The 23,485-nt window shown below is 39.2% G+C and overlaps 1 protein-coding gene across 1 annotated transcript; it reads left to right on the top strand.

The window, feature by feature from the left end:
- The first annotated feature begins 4,406 nt into the window (after window positions 1-4,406).
- Window positions 4,407-4,853, top strand: LOC138887483 (uncharacterized). The gene has a single exon (XM_070169237.1). The coding sequence runs from the start codon at window positions 4,407-4,409 to the stop codon at window positions 4,851-4,853; it is 447 nt and encodes a 148-aa protein (XP_070025338.1).
- The last annotated feature ends 18,632 nt before the right edge of the window (window positions 4,854-23,485 follow it).

Here is a 23,485-nt window from a genome sequence, read left to right as displayed (position 1 = left end):
ACAAAGTGGAGTTCTTGTCAAAATTCTGTATTGTCACCAACCTCATAACTGGTGAAGTGATGTTGTTTGCAAAAAGGTTCAAGAACATCTACATTATAGATTTCAACTCTCTGAATGGTGGTGATCTTACATGCCTAAGTGCTATTGATGATGATGCTGAGCTATGATACGAAAAACTAGGGCAGGTAAGCTTCTCCTTGTTGAACAAGCTGATCAAGAAGGACCTGGTTCGCGGGCTGCCCAAGTCAAAGTTCATGGATCACAAAGTGTGCAATGCATGTGTAAAAGGGAAGAAAGTCAGTTCCTCATTCAAACCAAAGAAGGAAGTGAACACCTCTATGCTACTTGATCTTCTTTATATAGATCTGTATGGACCTATAAGGATACCTAGCAGAGGAGGAAAGAAGTACATCTTTGTAACTGTTGATAACTACTCCAGATTTACATGTACTTTATTTCTGAGGATCAAGGATGAAATCTTTCCAGTATTTGTTGCCTTTATAAAGCAGATTCAAGTGAAGATGGGCAATAATGTTGTGAGCATCAGATCTGATCATGGCACAGAGTTCGACAATGCCAAGTTTGATGAATTTATGTTGACAATAGTATAAGTCATAATTTTTCTGCTCAAGGAACACCTCTAGAGAAAAAATAGGACTCTCAAGGATATGGCTAGGACAATACTGATCAATAGTGGTGTTCCAAAGAGTTTTTGGGCTGAAGTAGTGAACACTGCCTATTATTTGATTAACAAATGCATGATCAGGTCCCTTCTTGACAAAACTCTTTATGAACCGCTTAATGGGAGAAAATCAAAGCTGACTTGCCTAAGGGCGTTGGATGCAAATGCTTTATTATCAATGATGATAAGGAAGCATTGGAAAAATTTGATACAATAAGTGATGAATGAATTTTTCTTGGTTACTCTTCTCAAATCAAGGTATACAAAGTCTACAACAAAAGTACTCAATGTATAGAGGAAAGTGTGTATGTGTTCTTTGATGAATATCACCACTCAAGTGGGAAGGATTCACATGATAAGGATGATCAAGATGGAGATTTCTCAAAGGTTCCTGGAGAAGCCATAGATTTGCCAAATGGGAAGACTGGTCTAATGAGTCAAGTCAAGGAGGTTGGTGAAGAAGACACAACAGAAATTCCAGCCGAAACAGAGGAACCTGAAGTTGATCATAGGGTTGTTGATGTTGTATCAGGTACTTCGGATTTAGGATAAAGAAGTGGCATTCATACTTCTATTGATGTCAATGATGGGTCAAATATAGAGGAACCTGGTCCGTCGCACTCTAAAGTTCATGTATCTAATTTGAAGCACAAGAGTTCACATCCACTTCAAAATGTGATCACTCCTTTGGAATCTAGTATTCAAACTAGATCTAAGGTAAGAAATATGTTTGCCTTCTCAGCTTTTTTGTCTCAAATTGAACCAAAAAATATCAAGGAAGAATTGAAGGATGTTGACTGGATTGTTACTATGCAAGAAGAGTTTCATCAGTTCGAGAGGAGCAAAGTGTGGCACCTGGTTCCCAGGCCCTCAAATAGAACATTGATTAGAATTAGGTAGGTGTTTAGAAACAAACTTGATGAGTTTGAAAAAATAACAAGAAACAAAGCTAGGTTGATGGTTCAGGGTTAAAATCAAGAAAAGGGATTGACTATGATGATATTTGCTCCTGTTGCCCGAATGAAATCCGTCAGAATTCTCATAGCCTTTGCATCTCATATGAAATTCAAATTGTTCCAAATGGATGTTAAAAGTGCATTTCTGAATGGATATTTGAAGGAGGAAATTTTTGTCCAGCAGCCACCTGGGTTTGAATGTCATGAATATCCCGTACATGTCTTCAAGCTCGACAAAATTTTATATGGATTGAAGCAAGCCCCTTGTACATGGTATGAGAGATTGTCCGGGTTCCTTCTTGAGAATGGATTCATTAGAGGTAAAATTGATAATACTTTGTTTCTGAAGAAACGAGGGTAAAACTTGTTGATTGTACAAGTTTATGATGTCAACAGAAGTACATCAAGGAGCTGCTGAAAAGATTTGATATGGAAAGCTCAAAGACCATCGATACTCCCATTGCTACTGTTACTCGCCTGGACATGGAAGAACTTGGTTCTCCTGTCAATGAAACTATGTATAGGGGTATCATTGGATCTCTTTTGTATCTGACAACCAGCAGGCCTAACATTGTGTTTAGTATTAGGTTGTGTGCTAGATTTCAATCAAGTCCAAAAGAATTTCATTTGAAGGTTGCCAAGAGAATCCTGAGGTATCTCAAGGGAACGTAGGACATGGTCCTCTTCTATCTCTCAAGAGATAATTTTGATTTAGTTGTATATGCTGATGCTGATTATGCTGGATATCTACCGGATAGACAAAGTACATATGGAATAGCACATTTTTTTGGGTCATGCTTGATCTCATGGGTTACAAAGAAATAAAACTCTATGGTTCTCTCTACTGCATAAACTGAATATATGGTTGTTGCCTCCTGTTGTGCCCAACTGCTACGGATCAAGCAACAACTAGAAGATTTTGGTGTGTTTTACAGGTTGTGTGCCATTGTTGTGTGATAACACAAGTGCTCTCAATATGGAAAATAACCCGGTTCAGCATAAGAGGAAAAATCACATTAATGTGCGACATCACTTCTTGAGGGACAAATTTGAAAAAGGACTTATCTACATGAGTTATGTAAAATGGAGGACCAGGTAGCAGATATCTTCACTAAAGCACTGAGTAGAGAACATTTTAAAGGAAATCATTGTAAGGCCCCGTGAAAATTTTTGCTAAAAAACCTGAGATCTCATAGTGCCAAGTAAGGAATATGTGTTAGAAATTCGTATAATTGAAGCTCACCGCGGTTCGAACCCTTTGGATTGATCTGTGCATTAAAAAGTTAAGGAATAATATTTTTCAGAAAAGCGTGTTTCTGCGGTCCATTATGCGGCTGCATAATAGCTATACGGACCACATAGTCGCTGCAGAGTGAGGCAGTTTGATGGTTAATTTTGAGGTCAATTATGCAGCCAATTATGCGATCGCATAATCAATATGCGAGCCGCATAGTCCTCGCATAATCTTCTTGGAATTTTGCGAGGGGCAGTTCTACGGTGCATTATGCGACCACGGAACAGGTATGTGGACTACATTCTTGTATGGATTCCATGTGGATGTATTTATGTACCACAAGAGCCTTCAATATATTTTCAAGCAAAAGGAGTTGAATCTGAGACAGAGAAGATGGCTAGAGTTACTCAAGGACTATGATATCGATATTCTCTATCACCCAGGAAAGGCCAATGTCGTGGCGGATGCTCTTAGCCGGAAATCTATGGGAAGTTTGGCTCATTTGGAGGCATATCAAAGGTCGTTGGCCCAGGAGGTTCACTAGTTGGCTAGTTTGGGAGTTGGCCTTGCGAACTCTAGCAAAGGGGGAGTGATCATACAGAATATGGTTGAATCATCGCGTGTGGCGGAAGTGAAAGAGAAGCAATTCAACGACCCATTGTTAGTACAACTGAAAGAGGGGATTCATAAACACAAAACCACAGCTTTTTCCTTTGGCATGGATGATGGTACCCTATGGTACCAAGGCTACCTATGTGTTCCAGATATTGACGGTCTTCGGGAAAGGATCATGGCAGAAGCTCACACTTCCAGGTATTCCATACACCCAGGTTCTACGAAAATGTATCATGATCTCAAGGAAGTTTATTAGTGGAGCAACATAAAAAGGGATGTGGCGGACTTTGTGGAAAAATGTCCGAACTGTCAGCAAGTGAAGGCCGAACACCAAAGGCCCGGTAGATTGACTCAAAGCGTAGAAATTCCAATATGGAAATGGGAGATGATCAACATGGATTTTGTGGTAGGGTTACTGCGCAATTCGTGCAAGATCAGCTCAATTTGGGTAATTGTGGATCGACTCATGAAATCAGCGCACTTCTTGCTAGCTAAATCTACCGACACAGCAAAACAGTATGCTCAGTTGTACATCAAAGAAATAGTCAGGTTGCATGGCACTCCAGTCTAAAAAATTTCAGATCGAGGGGCTCAGTTCACGACCAACTTTTGGAAGAAATTTCAGCAAGGTTTGGGTACGCAAGTAAATCTTAGTACCGCTTTTCATCCTCAGACCGATGGGCAAGCGGAGCGGACTATGCAAAAGCTTGAGGACATGTTGCGTGCTTGTGCTCTTGATTTCAAAGGTAGCTGGGATGACCATTTGCCACTCATAGAATTTGCTCATAATAACAACTTCCATGCTAGTATCAATATGGCACCATTCGAGGCGTTGTATGGTAGAAGATGTAGGTCTCCCATTGGGTGGTTCGAGGTTGGAGAAGTGTAATTGATAGGGACGGACCTTGTCCATCAGGCCATGGAGAAAGTCAAAATTATTAAGAAAAGGTTGAAAATTGCTCAGAGTCGCCAAAAGTCTTATTCGGACATTCGTCGTAGAGATTTAGAGTTCAAAGAAGATGATTGGGTATTTTTGAAGGTTTCCCCCATGAAGGGTATCATGCGGTTTGGAAAGAAAGGAAAATTGAGTCTGAGGTATATCAGACCGTACAAAATCATTCAGAGGATTGGTCAGGTGGCATACAAGCTCGAGCTGCCACCCGAGATGTCATTGGTACACCCAGTCTTCTATGTGTCTATGTTGAAGAAGGTAGTGGGAGATCTGTCCACTATTATGCCAGTTGAAACCATTGAGATTAATGAAGAACTGTCGTATGAAGAAATTCCAGTTGCCATTCTTGATAGGCAGGTCCGAAAGTTGAGAAACAAAGAAATTGCCTCCGTGAAAGTGTTATGGAGAAACTAGCAGGTTGAAGAAGCCACTTGGGAAGCCGAGGAAGAAATGAAAAAGAAGTACCCATATTTGTTTGTATATCCATGTAATAGCTTTTATGAATTTGGTCCCTATGTACTCTGTATCCTTTGATTTGGTCTATGTAAAACTATTTTGTTTTGGTTATATGTTGCTTGTGCGGCCATGGTTGGTGTCGTTACAAGTTATGTCATGTCTATAGATAGTGTATATGCTGTTAGGATATGTTTTTGGGTTTCTCTGACAGGTGGATAGGCCTCTATACAAAGGAAACTCTAGAATTTTTTTGGAAATTTAGGGAGTTAGCCAAATTTGGGGCTATTAATATGTTTCATGATGTGAAAAAGCTGAAGTTACATAAGGATTGCTAATGAGTAAACCTTGATCCTCATTCGAGGACGAATGATCTTAAGTGGGGGAGGATGTAAGTCCCAATGAAAATTTTTGCTTAAAAACCCGAGATCTCGTAGTACCAAGTTAGGAATATGTGTTAGAAATTCGTAGAATTCTTCAAGCTCGCCGCGGTTCGGACCCTTTGGATTGATCAGTGCATTAAAAAGTTAAGGAATAATGTTTTTCAGAAAAGCGCATTTCTGCGGTCCATTATGCGGCGCATAATAGCTATGCGAACCGCATAGTCGCCGCAGAGTGAGGCAGTTTGATGGTTAATTTTAAGGTCAACTATGCGGCCAATTATGCGATCGTATAATCAATATGCGGGCTACATAGTCATCGCATAATCACCTTGGAATTTTGCGGGGGGGGGGCAAGGGGCAGTTCTACGGTGCATTATGCGACCGCAGAATAGGTATGCGGACCGCATTCTTGTCGCATACCCGAGCAATTTTTTCAGGTTTTGAGGGCCATTTTTGCGGTCCCTTTTGCGGGCCGCATGTCCATTATGCGATCGTAGATTGTGTCGGGGCTTCTATTTTCTAACTTTTAAAACCCGACCCCATCCCATTGAAAACACTCCATTAGACCCCTTTTATGCTATTTTACTGCAAATAGAGTGAGGGAGGGAGTTCTAGAGGGAGAAACTAACTCTCACCAAGTCACTACAATCCTTGCCCAAATCTTTGAAGACTTTCAAGTAAAATTTGCTAGGTCTTCATCCTAAGAGGTAAGAACTTGTGCCCTAATCTATGATTTCGAAATTTCTATTAAAATAAGTGCTTAACAAGTGGGTTCATGGGTATAAGGATTGATTATATTGCATGCATAAATGATAATAGGTTATGGGGAGATTGTGAGTTAAAAAGATAGCAATTGGGATGTAAGATGATAAAAATCTCTCACAAAAGGGTCCTAAAATCACAATGCACACTTAGTGCTTGATAATATACTCAAATGAGCTAGAATCTTAATCATGTCTCTAAGGTTCAATTTGTAATTCTCATAAATTAGATCGAAGTTGCTAGGAGTTCCGGAATTATTGTAACAATTTAAGGAAAGCTCTATTGAGGTATGTATGGCTAAAACCCCCTCTTCTTAGAAATTGAGCTTCCATGGTGTCCGTGCAAATATTATAAGTACGAAATTTGATTAATGTAGTACTTGTTATATCAAATGAATTGGTGTTGTGAGAATATATGTGGAAAGTGCGTCTCCATGTGTTTAATGTATTATTCTTTGTAAAATTGAAAATGTGTGGAGAATATGAACTATGTGCTAAAATGCCTAAATTTCAAGCCAAGGTTACATTGTGATTATTATACCGAACTAGGTGAATTCCTCTCTATGCTTACAACTTGAATTGCTCTTGTATGTGCCTATGATCTTAAATGGCATGGCTAATGTTGAAAATGGGAATAATGTGAAACGTGAGTTATGGAATGTGGCCTAGTGCCAAGTATGATATGGTAATTATGGCCCCAAGTGCCGATGAACTAATATATGTGGAACCAAAAATTGAAGTGAGATGATTAATGGAAAAGGGTAACGTCTTGGTAAGACGGCCTAGCCGATCGGTCCGTGATCGGACGCCATGCTACTCACATGGTGGTATTGTGTTGATATTGAAACCAGAAAGTGGAAATGAGATAGTGATTGAGGTATATGTTTCAAATGAGGTAGCTTAGCCAATCGGGCCGTGATCGGACTCCGCGCAAAAAAGCGGTGGTACTATGGATAATGATGCAACAATATGGAATGCCCCAACCTAAAGTTATGGAAATTATGTGAAAGCTATGTGGACCTTTTATTTGATAATGTGGTGATTGTTTGAAGCTTGTTTAGTCCTTATGATTTCTTTACTCTTGTATGGTTGTTCTTTCTAACAAGATGGTGTTTAGTTATACATACTAGTACTATTCCATGGTACTAACGAACCTTTTGCCGGGGGCGCTATATTTTTGAATTAATGTAGGTAGTTCTATAGCGGACAGTGCCGATCGCCGGTAGCGGAGTATCCTCCTCTCAGAAGTCTTGGTGAGCCACTTTCCTTCAGGGGTTATTTTAACATCTTTTGTTATAAAATTTCCACTTTTGAGGTATAGCCGGGGCCTTGTTGTCGGCGTTATCATAACTGTCTTTTGTATCCTTAGAGGCTCCGTAGATGTTTGTGTGGGTTATGTCCGGGTATTGGATGGGTCACTAAACTATGTAAACACTTGTTTCCTCTAAACTGTAACTGCATAATGTTTTGGGAATATAACTATGGTTTGAGGATTGTAACATAAGATGAACTAGTAATGTTTCATGTATGATCTTTCCTACTGTCTACTTTAAATGAAAGCATAGTTCCTTGATCATAGTGAGTTGGGTAGAAGGTATCAAAAAGGCTTGCTCAGTTGGGTTCACTCAATTGAGCGTTGGTCGCGCCTCCCGAGGTTGGAGCGTGACAATCATCTGGTGTTGGGATTGATCAAGATGAACTAAGAACCTGGCCCCTCGATGATTGTCTATGAAAGGAAATTAAGGTAAAATGCTAAAAAGTGCTTTCTAGTGACTTCTAACTCAGTTCTGTACCGTTACAGGTAGACAGGCAAATTCAGGACAAATAAGTGACAAGTGACATTGCAACATTTGAAAGTTGATGGTCATATTTTCAAAAATTGTCAAGGAACCTGGTTCCAATGTGTGAGCACGTGATTTTTGCCCTATATATGAATTACTCCCATAAATTCAAAACAACATAACTTCTTTTCATTATTTGGAATTTTGAGCATTTTGTGGCATTTTCTGATAATTGTTTGCATTTGTTTGTGCATTTTTATTTTTGTTTAATTAATGAAAAATACAAAAAATATATATGTTGCATTTTCATTTAGAGTTTAGCTTTGCATTTTAAAAAAAAATTAATTAGTAATTTAGTTGCTTTACAAAAATGAAAAAATCACAAAAAATAGTTTACTTTGCACTTTTTAATTTCAATTTTTGAATTTTGTTAGTTTCTCCTTTTAATTGGTTTTTAATTATTTTTGATAATTGTTATTTAGAATTAATTTGATAAGATAATTTGATTAGGAATTAATTGAGGTTTTTAATTTGAATTTAAAAGGAAAAAAGAGATTAATAAAAGGAAGAAAGGAGAAAGAGTCCAGATTTGGGCAAAGTCATTGAAAATTTCCCAAAGCCCAATCCTATTTCCCTTTAACCCGTCCCAAAGCAGCCATTCCGACCCTGACCCGGTCCGGTTTCCCCCCATTTAGCCAAACGACCCCGTTTTAATGACCCTGCGATCTGGGTCATTGATTGCATTTGATCTAACGATCCGGAAGTGGGTTCTGATTGGTATAAAAATGTCTGAATCTTTCCACCCCCCATCTTATTTCCCAGACCTCATCGTCCCCAAACCGAAACCCTAGCAACGCCGCCCTAACTTCCACCGTTTGTCGCCGGCGGCGCCACCTCCAACCGCCCCCATCCTTACACAACAACACCCCTTTTTCCCCTCATAACGAATCCGTCATTGGTTGCCTTCAAATCATCGGGAAACCTATCAAATCTTTGGTCAAAGCTTGGACCTTCAAACTTCAAACCACCTAAATCACCCCAAAATAACACCCCGTAACCCACATGACCCCCTCATACCAAATCCACAACTACTTTCCTTCAAATCTCCCGGGAGCTCCACGAATCTGGAATCTGAGTTCAACCCCCAAAAGTTTAAAGTCATTTTTCACATGCACGTTCGGGGAGCGGTATTCTTTCAGACTCAGAGGTTTGGATTCGGTGAAACTGATGTCGTTCAGTTGTTCTTGACAAAGAACAGGGGATCGAAATAAGTTTGGCTAAGTTCTTTGTCCCCGTCCGGTTTCGAGGTTCGATTTGGTGAGTCCTTTTCCCTCTCTGGTTTCCTTTCTGTCATCCTCATCTGTCCCTTTCTTAAAACTAGTTTTCTTATAATAATTTGGTTGAAAATTCAATTCATCTTCTGAGTCCAATTTGTTCTTCCATTCGTTGTTTTCTCTTTTCTCTCTTTTTCTTCGTAAATTCCGTTTTGTGACATTTTTAGTTTGTTAAACAGATTAAGTTTCTGGTTCGTTAAATCACTTAATTAGGTCTTAATTTAGTCGATTTCCTATTAATTAGCTCATTCATCTTTGTCTTTGCTTGATTGCATTTTAAGGAAGGGGTTCTGGGTTTCTTGTAGGGAAATTTTGGTCAGTCTTTCGAGTGGGGAATCCCTGATGGATTTTAATTGGACTCAGAAAATCAGAAAGCCCAAGTGGGGATTTAATTTGGGTTTGCAGACCCCTACCAATCTGAGTTGGGTCAGTGTGACCTATACTTGGGTTTCAGGGGAAATAACAGGGTTTTAAAGGGGTAGCTTAGGAATTTGGCTTAGGGGAATATTTTTTTAACTAACTATGAAGCTTCTATGAAGCTGGGGTGGGGGGCTATTTTGAAATTCTGAGGTTTACACTAGGGATTTCTAAGCTAAAATGAAAATTTCAGAAGGTTTTAAGTGCAATTTTGAACTCTTTGAGGCTGCCCTAGTAGCTTGCCTATAAAGGCATTGTTACTTAAAGCTCAAGTCAGATTTTGAGATCTGAAAAATCAGAAATACACCAGACGATTGAAATTTAGAAGAAAAACACTATTCCATTGGAATTCTGCACCTAAATCTTAAGCTGTTCTTAGATTACAAAACAATTTCTGAGGCCTTGTAAGTGTAAATGGCTTGATCTTGTGCTGGAAGAGCTTTGGGGTTTAGTTTTGTTTGAAGTTTTCACTGTTCCATTGATCTTTTGTTTGGGTTTCTGAAAGTTTTCAAAGTTTTGCAGCATTTTTGGTTCATCTGAGGTTAAGTGGAAATTGATTTGGGTTGGAAACTAGTTCAAGGTTGGGTCTTGGGGTTTGCTGTGTGTCAACCTGTGTTGAACTTGGGTTTTACTGATTGTTACTCAAATCTGTGTTGTGCTGCTCGCTGCTAGCTACTGATTCTTCACTCTTTTGGTTTCTATTTTATTTCCAGATATTTTCGGCCCTATGGATATCGTTTGAGTATAATCTGAAGTTTGGATATGGAAATACGATGAAAGCTGATGTTACTTGTAGTTAAATCTTATTTCTTCTTCCTTCAATCTCATGTATAGCTGTAATATTTAGCATTAGAAATGTTCTGGTTAGCATATTGATCATGAATAGGATGTGATTGAAGCTTTAAGCGGTTTGGTTCTTCTTCTTAGCAATCAGTTTTTGGTTTGAATTTGGCTATAAGTGAAAGAAATGCCTTAGGTTGTATTTGCAGTGGTATTTAGGCCATTATTGAATTGTCTGTTGTTGTTTGAATGCAATGTGGTTAGACTTGATGTTTAAGATCATGGCTACTTAACGTTAACCCTACAGGTTTTGTTAATATGAGATTTAGTTGAGGTTTAAATTCCCATGTCATCATTTCGAGTTAGCTTGAATCATTAAAAGTAAAGTTGCATATTGTATAGTTCTCAAAGAATTGGACCTTCAACAGTTTTCAAAATCATGTCATCGCTAAAATCTCATATAATCTTCCGTTGAGTAGTCGAAGGCTGATTTTAAAAGCTGATTGCATATATATGGGTGTTCTGTTGTTAGCCATTTGGGTTTACGTTGTTACCCTGTGATTGTTCAGACGCTGCTAGTGTGCCATAGGGATTCGAGGTTGAGTCCTGCACTCGTTAACCTCAGATTCTTGAAAGATTTGGGCTCATCTTGGGCCCAAGTATGAGGACACTTGCAAAAAATAAAATTATATACTTTGTATTGTTTGGGCCTGCCTTTTACTTTCCCATCTTTGTGCTATTGATGGCCCAAGCCATTTCTTTTTGAATATTCGACCATGTTCTCTTCCGGGCAGATTTCCTTCTAATTCATTGGAGCATTAGTATTAAAAGTAGAATGCAAGTTCCTTTAATGTTTTAATTAATTAGATTACGTTAATTAGTTGAGGTGTGCCATATTAAATGATACCAATAGTTATGGCTCTCAAAACTAAGTTTAGAAATACCTTTAATAGAATAATTTGGGGCATGCCATGCCAAATAAAATTTCAAAATGCATGGCCCTCATTTAATTAATTTTAATCCTTAGAAATCGAGACATGCTATTTAGTTGAATTTCCATGTCCCTCGCAAAGCTGAAACGCGTAGTCGCTTTAAGCGCGTTATTTCAATAATATTACCTTCCTAATTTTGGGTGCGCATTTCATGTGACCCAAATCAAAATCTTAAAACGTTGAATAAAATATGTTTAGGATGATGGGTGCATTTCATGTGGCGCAATCCAAAGACGTGTTTTAAACGACGTTCAATCTTCTTTAAAAATTGAATAAAAGCGGTTAAAGGCTAAAATCTGCACATAGGTTTATAAATGTGTAAAATCAGATATTAAGCCCGATATAACAGTTGAGCGACCGTACTAGAACCATGGAACTCTGGAATGCCTACCACCTTCTCCCGGGTTAACAAAATTCCTTACTCGAATTTCTGGTTCGCGGACTGTAATACAGAGTCAATCTTTTCCTCGATTCGGGATATGAATCGGTGACTTGGGACACCATAAATTATCCCAAGTGGCAACTCTAAATTTAATAAATAAATAAATCTCGTTTCGATTGTTCTTTAATTGGAAAAACTCCCTTATACACTCCCTCTCGGGGGGTGTAGGTAAAAAAGAGGTGTGACAACTCTGGCGACTCTGCTGGGGATCGAACCCAGAATCTCTAGTTTAGGGTTCAAGAATTCGAGCTTAGAATACTTGTTATAGTTGGCTTTATCCATTATTTGATTTTGTTACATGATTTGGGCCTAATGTGCTAATTGATTGCTTTTACCGCTTTGATATTCCGTGAACTGTATATAAACTGTTATGAAATCCCTCTTCTCTCTGAGTTTTCTAAATCATGAAGAAGTGTACACTTCGTGTGACTTCTTTTCTGTTAGAGTCATATTCCAAATTTAGAATGAGGTTCGGACAAGTTGCAAAGCCGGTGAAGCTTCTGTATTCCCGGTATGTTGCCCCCCCTCGGCTCGAGTTGTCCGCTCGGGTAAGCTAGGTCTAGAACAAATAAACTCAGGTTTTTAAACCTAGTATAATAATACCTCATACCGGATCCCTAGTAGGAACGTTTGTTTGCATCATGTGCATTTTGACTTTGGAGACTCAACACAGGGGCTGGGTCTGTCTAGGACAGGTGCACCCGAAATAAAAAGACCATCCTGATGCATCTTACTTGCTACTTGTGCATTTATTTGCTTCGTATTTGCACGCTGACTGGATTTTGAATACAAGGGAGAGAATTTGGAAAAGAAAATAGCAGTGTGAGGTAATTACCTGCGGTGAAAACCAATGTCCCTAAAAGTATATTGAAACTCTGCCGAAATTTTGAAAAAAAGAGGGGAATTTTGTGAATTTTAAAGAAAAATAGGAAAAAATATCTTTGTATTTTTGGGAAAAGAAAAAAGAGGTTGGGTTTATTTTTTTAAAATTTTTCCCGAACTACGCCAGTTTGATTCTCACAGGGTGTGAGAGACGTAGGCAACCCCCATCAGGCTCAACTTCCTTTTTGCAAAAATAACACAAAAGAACAAAAATTTTACTTTTATTTGAAATAATTAGGGTGATGCCATTCTTGTCAGAAATAGCCAAATGTCCCTAAAAGGGCGCCGGAAGGCTGTTTTGCAAGAACATCCACTTTTAGTCACTTTTAAAGGTTTTGACTGGTTAGCCGACACAACTTTAAAATCTTCGTTTTCGAAGTGCCGAAAGGCCGTATTAGCAAAGCCGGATATTTGTGTGAAAATTTTAGAAAAAAAGAAAGAAAGATGGTCATTTTTCTTGAGTCAAAACGAGTCATAGTTTCCTTTTAATTAAATCACCTTAATAAATGTGCAGGATGAACACAATTCAAAATGAACCTTTCTCAGTTCGTGAAGAGATCCCTTTGGAGCTACATATGTGGTGGCATGATTTTGGGGAAGATAGCAGAAAGGCTGTGATAAAATCATTGGGCGGTCTTATCGGGCTCTTGAAGGTTAAGCCAAGAAAAGATGTGATTGAGGCCTTGATACCATTTTGGGACCCAGCGCATAATGTATTTCACTTCGCTGATTTCGAGTTAACTCCTACACTAGAAGAGATAGCAGGCTATGCCGGTTTCGAAGGGAATCTTAGAAGTCAATACCCGGTGGCACCAAGAACAGTAACCCCTCATAAATTTTTGGACTTGTTAAGCATCAGTCGTGACATCCGAGATAGAAATTTGGCCAAAGGATTCTGTACCTTCTACTTTTTGTATCGACGTTATGGGAATCCCCGTGGCTTTGAAACGCCATATACCGGTCTTACTCACGCGGGAAACCAAAACAAGTGGGAAGCTCGGAGAGGATTAGCTTTCATAGCGGCGTTCCTGGGTATTTTGGTTTGCCCTAGAAAAGACGGAAACATAGAGCTGGGACTTGTAGGGATAACCGACTTTATGATGAAAAAGGCAAATGGGACTATAGTGCCGTTGATCTTGGCGGAAATTTACCGAGCACTGACCCATTGTCGAGAAGGAGGGAAGTTCTTTGAAGGGTGCAATATGTTGTTACAACTATGGATGGAGGAACACCTTTGCCACCGTCCTGGATACTTGAATTGTGGTATGACTGACCTTGAATGCATCAAAAAACATGAAAAGCGGGTAGAGGGTTATGAGTTCCCGGATGGTACAGAAGCATGGCATGTTCATCTGAGATCTTTGACTGCAAACAAGATCGAATGGACGATCGGGTGGCTCTCGATCAATGAAGTGATCTATATGTCGGCCGAGGTGTGTTTTTTGCTGCTGATGGGTCTTCGAAGTATCCATCCTTATGCTCTGCACAGAGTCCTACGTCAATTAGGCCGATACCAGACCATCCCACACGATGAAGATTTGAGTCGGTAGGTCATTGAGTTAGAGCCAAAAGCTGCCTTCCCAGAAGAAAAAGTGCGTCGGATTTGGCATCAATACAGATTCTTAGGGCCTAATACTCAAGTACGAGATCTATTCAGAGGCGAAGTGGAGCCCAGTTATATTGCTTGGTATGGTAAAAGATCTTGCGTTCAACATGAGCCCGAAAGGCCTGCAAAGAGACCCCATGTCCAACAGTTCATTGACGGAGCACAAGTGCAATGGGACTGGTTGGCCAAAGAAAATGAGTACCGGGCTACCATAAGCAAATTGGAGAAACAAGTTAGGGACCTTCAGTTTGAAAATAGCTTGCAAGCCGCGGCGGACGAAGGAGAAAAGAAAAATCTAGCCATAGAAAATGAGGCCCTTCGAGCCCAGATTCAGAAAATGGAAATAACGGCAGAAAACCCAGCCCGAAGTGCCAAAGATGAGACACTCATAGCTAACTTGAGGCAGAAAGTGAGTGACTATAGTTTTGATTTGAACAAAGCAGAAAGTGAACTAGCCAAGGCTCGAAAACAGTTGGCTAAAAATGCAGATTAACGAGCACGCCTGGTTAAGCAGTTGAAAGAAAAGTACGATGATGAGGTCGCAGGATTAAAGAAAAGGTTCATTGCCACAGAAAACAAAATGATCAAACGAAAGATTTCAAGGTTGAAAGAGAATATTGTTATACAACATTGGCACAATTAGAAATAGATTTGCAACAACTTCAGGAGCAGAATCATGTGGCCGAGCAAACTTTAGAATCCAGGGCCTAGCAGATCGGGCGTTTGTTATAAGAAAAAGGTGTCATAAGAGAGAGAATTAGAAACATCACCGATTACATTGTTATGAAGTGCCAAGTCTGTGAGGATATGACTCGCACTACCTTCTTCGCGGCAGTGATGAAATTCGTTAAGCAGATAATGAGTGATTTGGACCAATTTCAAAGGGATCTTGCATATAGGCCCGCGGCGAGACCGAATGATGTCCCGCGGGCACCAGGAGCATTGATGTATTCATGATTTCTCATTTGAGTCTGTATTTCCTTTTCCATTAGAGTCTGTCAGTTGTGTTGAGTTTGTATTTTCTTTTTGCCAAAATCTGTCTGTCACGCCCCAAAATCCGAGGAGCGCGACCGGCGCTTAACCGAGTAAACCCGACCGAGCAAGCCTGTTAGACCTCATTCTACCCAAACTAACTCATGAATAAATTGGAGATGGACTCCATTAATCAAATTCTATAAACATATCAGTAACGATTTCCATTTCATTTTCATTAGCAACTTCATTCGCCATATTAAACGTATTACAAGTTTTATACATCATTGCTAAACATCAATATTTCTATTTTAAATTCCCATGCCCGACACTACCCACAACCTGTCTAAGGAGCCTCTAAATACAACTGAAGAATAATACGGAAATGTCGGCAACAAGACTCCGGCTATACCTTACACAAATACCAAAATAAGACTCCGGGAAGAAAAGTGGCATGAGCCACGCAAGGCCCCGAGAGGAAAGGGGCTCACCAATACAGCTGACGGAAAGTGGAGGAGGTGCTACTGCCAATGGCTGTTATTATAAGCAAACTCTATGAGGGGTAAATATTCATCCCAGCTACCTTTGAATTCAAGAACACAAGCACGCAACATATCCTCAAGCGTCTGAATGGTCCGCTCTGCCTGCCCATCAGTTTGTAGATAAAAGGCTATACTAAGATTTACTTGAGTACCCAAACCTTGCTGAAATTTCTTCCAAAAGTTTGTTGTGAATTGAGCCCCTCGATCTGAAATGATTGAGATTGGAGTGCCATGCAACTTGACTATTTCTTTGATATACAGTTGAGCATACTGCTCTGCCGCAAGCGACGACTCAGCCCTATTTTGCACAATTTCCCTACCTTCACCAGACTTGGCAAGACAAACTTTCAAACTAGCCACTGGTAACCTCCATGACCAATTACCTTTGACATATCTCCAAGTGAGCTAAACTATCCATAGATTTCCGGCTAAGAGCATCCGCCACAACATTGGCCTTTTCCGGGTGATAGAGAATCTCAATATCATAGTCCTTGAGTAACCCGAGCCATCCTCTCTGTCTCAGATTCAACTCCTTTTGTTTAAAAAATATATTGAAGGCTCTTGTGGTTCATAAATATATCAACATGGACCCCATACACATAGTGTCGCCAAATCTTTATACAAAAACTACCGCCGCAAGTTCTAAGTCATGTGTCAAATAGTTCTTTTCATGATTCTTGGGTTGCCTTGAAGCATAAGCGATCACCTGGTCATGTTGCATCAATAGTGGACCATCTATGTCCCATTTCTCTGACATATGACCTCCTAGGATTTGAGTTCTTCAATAATTTCCTTGATATGGTTACAATCTTTTGTGAATATATGCAACTTGCTCATCCAAATTCTCAACAAAAGATATTATTGGATGAGTTTTCTTATAGGACCTTTTATTTCAAAGAAATCATATATTCTCGACTTCGGACACACTTTCACATCATCAACATGCACGACATTGCATCAAATGTAATGTAACATTGTGCTCAAACCTTTCCTGGTCAACCTCTTTCCCCCTTACATGACTTATAGAATTTAAGAAACCACTCTACTTCCCTTGTGAATATTCTCACGATCTCTCTTTATTGTTCAACACTTCCCAAAACACATATCATCACCCTTTATATGTATACAATTTCGGAAGAGTCACTGGCCCGAGAAGGGCATTCTCTGAAACTTGAGATCCTCCTCAATTCTTCAACAACGACTTTTGATTTTACTCTTAAGTGTAAGACTTAGTCCACCTGATTCTATCCTCGATGAGTAACTCACCTCATTCCCCGTATTGTAGCAACCAATAGAGTTTCCTGATATTGCAGTTTAAGAGTTACCATGTTAAACATGTCTGGTCTGTAACAAGTGTTCATCCTCTTTCAATCTATTTTGAACCTTTCATTTGCCCTTTGATAGATTGTGTTGTCTTTCCCTTTTTGATCGCCCTTTGGCCTGGACAATATGCTGGTACCATCTTTTCTTTCTAATTGGAACATTCATCCCCATTCTATTTTGCTCATAGTGCATAATTGATAGCCTTATTGTGCCCCGCACTTGTCTACCTCCCGTGAACTTGTAATATCATTGTGGCTGGTTTAGTGAGTTTATCATACCATAATTTCACCTCCAATAGCCTCACTTTCAATTGTATATAGACATGAACTATCTCTAGCTTCTTTAGTTACCATTCAGTGTCACCCAAGTCGGTAGCATTACGGTTAGTCCTTTATACCTTCTATTAACACTTGTGCTCCAGGCGAGTCCACCTCTCTGATATGAACTATTTTGCGATAACCATGGACATCTCAATTTATAGATTTTCTTCACATTTCTTCTCGCCTCATAATTCCTAGCCAGTGAATAGCCATGCACTCTTCCACATGTTACATGGTCTTTTCCCTTAGTTATTTTATCCCTGCTCACCTCTTAACTCTTGTTAGGATATCCGTGGGAAAGTGTGTTCATCCGCATATCACTTAACACTTCTGTGCTTATAAGATTCTTTAGAGGCTCTCCATCAAGCCCAAATACCCTCTTGGGTTATTATAGCATCACATTTATTTCTCATACTAGTTCCACCTTTCTTAATGCCTTGGTACTTTGGTTAAATCACAGATCTATGATTAACCCATTCTAAAATCCCACAACCTTCCACATTTTACCTATAGTACTTCATTAGGTTCCATTGTTCCTGACCCTCTAACAAGTATAAGATCTCGTTACAAACGTACTCTAAGTTTCTAGGATCGTTGACCTTATCATTCACATTGCTTTACCTTCCTTAACCTTCCACCTTCTTGGGGGTACTAGCGGTCTAGCATTAGCATATCCTTTCAGATAATCACGTCATCCATTATCACTTTTCTAGACTATGCATGTCTTCAACAAAATATTCAAACATCATATCTACATGATCTTACTCTTGTTTCATTGTATTTAAGTGGCCTTACTATGGCCTTTCCTCCGCCACTTAGGGCAAATGTCCCAGATTTTGACACAGGTCTTGAATTTAGCAACTTTAGGGACATATGTATCATATCTCTATCCCTCATATATATGTTCGACTATTAGGGAAATTTAAGTCACCATGATATTAACCTCATAAGTTTTCTACTCTTATTCGGCCACACGGGCTTGGGATTCCAATTCCCCATATCAATATCCTTTAGGAGTGTAACATCACTTTGTACACTTCTGGAGTTTTATGAAGTTCGTACTATAGGGGTCTTCTCATCGTGGGTTTAATTGACTCTCATTTCATAACTTCTTGTCTCCTAGCAGAGACTTGCACTCTCATCATTAATCTCCTGGTCATGTCTCCCATATATCACGTGCTTATATAACCAATTTTCTTTCACACCTTAGGATCATTTACATACTTCTCACACTACCCACATGTGCTATTCAAGCTTACATATCACTTATCAATTCAATGTTTCTTTGGAGGTCACAATCATTTTTAACACTTTCTCGAATAAAGTATGCTTCTAGTACTATGTACGTACCTCATATATTCGTACAATTTGTTCAACATGATACATGTGCCATCTCCTTAATATTCAGGCCTTTGCCCATTGGTCATTCCATATGACAACATTACTTGAAATAGACGAAAGAGCGTTTAAACTTAGCTTGAATCTCAATGCACGAGTTAGAAGACAATCTCATAGTCAATCTTTATTGCACGATCTGGAGTGTTTAAGAAGGGTAACATTCCTAAATGCCCATGTAGCCTCCAACTTATAGATGTGGTCGACAACACACCGATAAGAAGAACTCTATAAGACACGGCTCCGAGACATACTAGGACACTTTAAAACCTTAGGCTCTGATACAAAGTTTGTCACGCCCCAAAATCCGAGGAGCGCGACTGGCGCTCAACCGAGTAAACCCGACCAAGCAAGCCTGTTAGACCTCATTCTACCCAAACTAACTCATGAATAAATTGGAGATGGACTCCATTAATCAAATTCTATAAACATATCAGTAACGATTTCCATTTCATTTTCATTAGCAACTTCATTCGCCATATTAAAAGTATTACAAGTTTTATACATCATTTCCAAACATCAATATTTCTATTTTAAATTCCCATGCCCGACACTACCCACAACCTGTCTACGGAGCCTCTAAATACAACTGAAGAATAATACGGAAATGCCGGCAACAAGGCTCCGGCTATACCTTACACAAATACCAAAATAAGACTCTGGGAAGAAAAGCGACATGAGCCACGTAGGGCCCCGAGAGGAAAGGGGCTCACCAATACAGCTGACGGAAAATGGAGGAGGTGTTACTGCCGGTGGACTGGAGTGCTTGCTTTAGAACCACCTACAATCATAACACGAATGTAGCGCCCCCGGCAAAAGGGACGTCAGTACATTTGAATTGTACTGGTATGTATGTACAAACTTTACCCCAAGTAAAATCAAACAATACACAAGTAACAAACAGTAATAGAATCAACAACCAAATGCACAAGAAAGGAACGACCAAAGCCAAACAAGTTTCACAATCTCTCCTTTTCCCTTTTCAACATTATTCATCACATCAACGATTTCACAACTTTCACATATTTTCATTTCAATAGTGATTTCGATCACTTTTTCACCCTTATCACCACAACCCACACCTTATAACTTCGAGTTGCGGCCCGCAACCCGATCCCACCGGACAATTACATTTCACACAACAACAGTAGTTCACAGTTCAATCACATGGCTTCAGGCCATCCAGAATATCATTTCACAACAACAAGAATTCACAAGAATTTTCAAAAACATCAATACCAATTCCATCATATACAATAACCCGTACACAATTCAAGTCACAACGATAATTGCCCACAACAAGTCACCGATGATATTACCATCGTTGTTTCAATTGCATCAATTACGATTTCTTTTCTATCATTTGTTACACAGCTCTTACCACATAACCATATTCACACACACACACTTGGTTTGTTGCCATTTATTTACGCCACTATACACATTCCCACGTTTGGACACATTAAGATTCTTTCATCCGTTAACACATACTTCTATGTCGACATCCTCAAGCATTTATAAACTTTGCACATAATAAGATAGGCACATCAAATAACTTCTCACAATCACATATAACTTGGTGGTATGGAAATCAACTAAGTCAATCAATTCACATATTTTCATAAAAGGTACACATACCGTATGCTCGTCATAACAAGGGGATTCTACAAGAGTTAAAGTTAGCCATACATACCTCAAAGAGCTTTTCCTTAAGTTACTACAACGTTCCAGAAATTCTAGCCATGCCCATCTACTTCGAGACAAAACAAAATTGAACACAAGTTATGAAGATATTCATAATTCTAGCTCATTTAAGCATTTTATCAAATACTAGTTGAGCATCTTGATTTCAAAACTCTCTTACAAGATTTCCTTCATTCCCTAACCCAATCTTTACTTATTTATGTTCAATAATATTCCCATAACCCTAAGTTGTACATGCATGTATACACAATACTAATACACTCAAGAATCATACCTCAATAACCCATCGTATACTCCAAACTCGAATATAGAATCTTACCTCTTAAATGAAGAACTTGTGATTGGGTTCTTTGATTCTTAAAGATTGATACAAGATTTGGATGATTTAAATGTTGGGTTCCTCCTTATCTCTCTAAAATGCTCTCACCTCTCTCTAAAATCAGTAGAAAATGACCCCAAATGAAGCCCTAAAGGCTATATATTAAAATGGGGTAGGGTTATAAAAATTAGAAAATTAACCCTCCGATGTCAAGTATGCGATGCAGAATCCACCGCAGAATGGGTATGCGGGCCGCAGATTCGTCGCAGAACTCGCTGCCCAGAACTGGGCTGTTCTGCTTCATTTTGCGACCATTCTGCGATCGCAGAATGGTTTTGCGGTCCGTAGAGTTAAATCTACGATCGCAGATTTCACCGCAGAATCGCATTTTTCCAGCTTTTGGTAATTTGATCATAACGTTGTGTAGGAATGTCCAAATGACGAACGGTTTGAAGAGTTGGAAACTAGACTCGAAGAGATTTCATATGATAGGTTGTTAATAACATAAAACCTTATATATACTTAGATAGGCTCGTTCAATGTGATGGCTTGTGCGAACTCATTTGAAATCTTAGCCTTTTATGAACTTTTCCAATTTTCCTTAGACTTAGGCCTTTCCTTGGACCCCAAATTACTTACCATAAGACTTGTACACATATTTACCAAATACAATTGATGCCCACCATGTTAATAACGCATAAAATAGTTTAATAAGCCTACATGGCACCACGAAGTCCTAGGTTGCTTAGCGAAATTTTCCGGGGCCTTACACTCTCCCCCCTTAGGATCATTCATCCTCGAATGATAATTGGAGTCAATCCGCAATTACTTAGTAACTTATCTCCTTTCTCACACATATTTAACTCCCAAATTTTGACTAACTCCCAAATTTTTCAGAAATTTCGACAGAGTTTCCCTTGTAACTAGGACTATCCACCTGTCAAAGGGCCCTAGAAACACACCTCAACAACATATATGTGATCAAATGACGCAACAAAACATAAAACAACACCAACTGTAGTCCCATAATGAACATATAATTGGAAAGGAATGCTCTTACATTAGGTGAACAAGCAATACAAAATTTATGTGAAATAACTTCATAGAACTATTTCATTGCTATTCAAACAAACGAGGGGTACTTCTTTTTCATTTCTTCCTTAGCTTCCCCCGTGGTTTCCTCAACCTGTTGGTTTCTCCATAACACTTTCACGGAGGCAATTTATTAATTTCTCAACTTTCGGACATGCCTATCAAGAACGACAATTGGGATTTCTTCATATAACATCTCTTCGACGAACATTCGAATAGGACTTTTGACGGTTCTGAGCAGTTTTCAACCGCTCCTTAATAATCTTAACCTTCTCCCTAGCCCAATGCATAAGGTCTGGCCCTATCAATTCAGCTTCTCCAACCTCAAACCACCTAATAGGAGATCTACATCTCCTACCATATAATGCTTTAAAATAGTGCCATCTGAGTACTAGCATGAAAGCTGTTGTTATAAGCAAACTCTATGAGGGGTAAATATTCATCCCAGCTACCTTTGAATTTAAGAACACAAGCACGCAACATATCCTCAAGCGTCTGAATGGTCCGCTCTGCCTGCCCATTAGTTTGTATATAAAAGGCTATACTAAGATTTACTTGAGTACCCAAACCTTGTTGAAATTTCTTCCAAAAGTTTGTTGTGAATTGAGCCCCTCGATCTGAAATGATTGAGATTGGAGTGCCATGCAACTTGACTATTTCTTTGATATACTGTTGAGCATACTGCTCTGCCGCAAGCGACGACTCAGCCCTATTTTGCACAATTTCCCTACCTTCACCAGACTTGGCAAGACAAACTTTCAAACTAGCCACTGGTAACCTCCATGGCCAATTACCTTTGACATATCTCCAAGTGAGCTAAACTATCTGTAGATTTCCGGCTAAGAGCATCCGCCACAACATTGGCCTTTTCCGGGTGATAGAGAATCTCAATATCATGGTCCTTGAGTAACCCGAGCCATCCTCTCTATCTCAGATTCAACTCCTTTTGTTTAAAAAAATATATTGAACGCTCTTGTGGTTCATAAATATATCAACATGGACCCCATACACATAGTGTCGCCAAATCTTTATACAAAAACTACCGCCGCAAGTTCTAAATCATGTGTCGAATAGTTCTTTTCATGATTCTTGGGTTGCCTTGAAGCATAAGCGATCACCTGGTCATGTTGCATCAATAGTGGACCATCTATGTCCCATTTCTCTGACATATGACCTCCTAGGATTTGAGTTCTTCAATAATTTCCTTGATATGGTTACAATCTTTTGTGAATATATGCAACTTGCTCTTCCAAATTCTCAACAAAAGACATTACTGGATGAGTTTTCTTATAGGACCTTTTATTTCAAAGAAATCATATCTTCTAGACTTCGGACACACTTTCACATCATCAACATGCACGACATTGCATCAAATGTAATGTAACATTGTGCTCAGACCTTTCCTGGTCAACCTCTTTCCCCCTTACGTGACTTATAGAATTTAAGAAACCATTCTACTTCCCTTGTGAATATTGTCACGATCTCTCTTTATTGTTCAACACTTCCCAAAACACATATCATCACCCTTTATATGTATACATTTTCGGA

Source organism: Nicotiana sylvestris, chromosome 3 (genome assembly GCF_000393655.2).
Source record: "Nicotiana sylvestris chromosome 3, ASM39365v2, whole genome shotgun sequence".
In the NCBI taxonomy this organism is placed as follows: Eukaryota; Viridiplantae; Streptophyta; class Magnoliopsida; order Solanales; family Solanaceae; genus Nicotiana; species Nicotiana sylvestris.
This window is presented reverse-complemented; position numbering and strand designations above follow the sequence as displayed.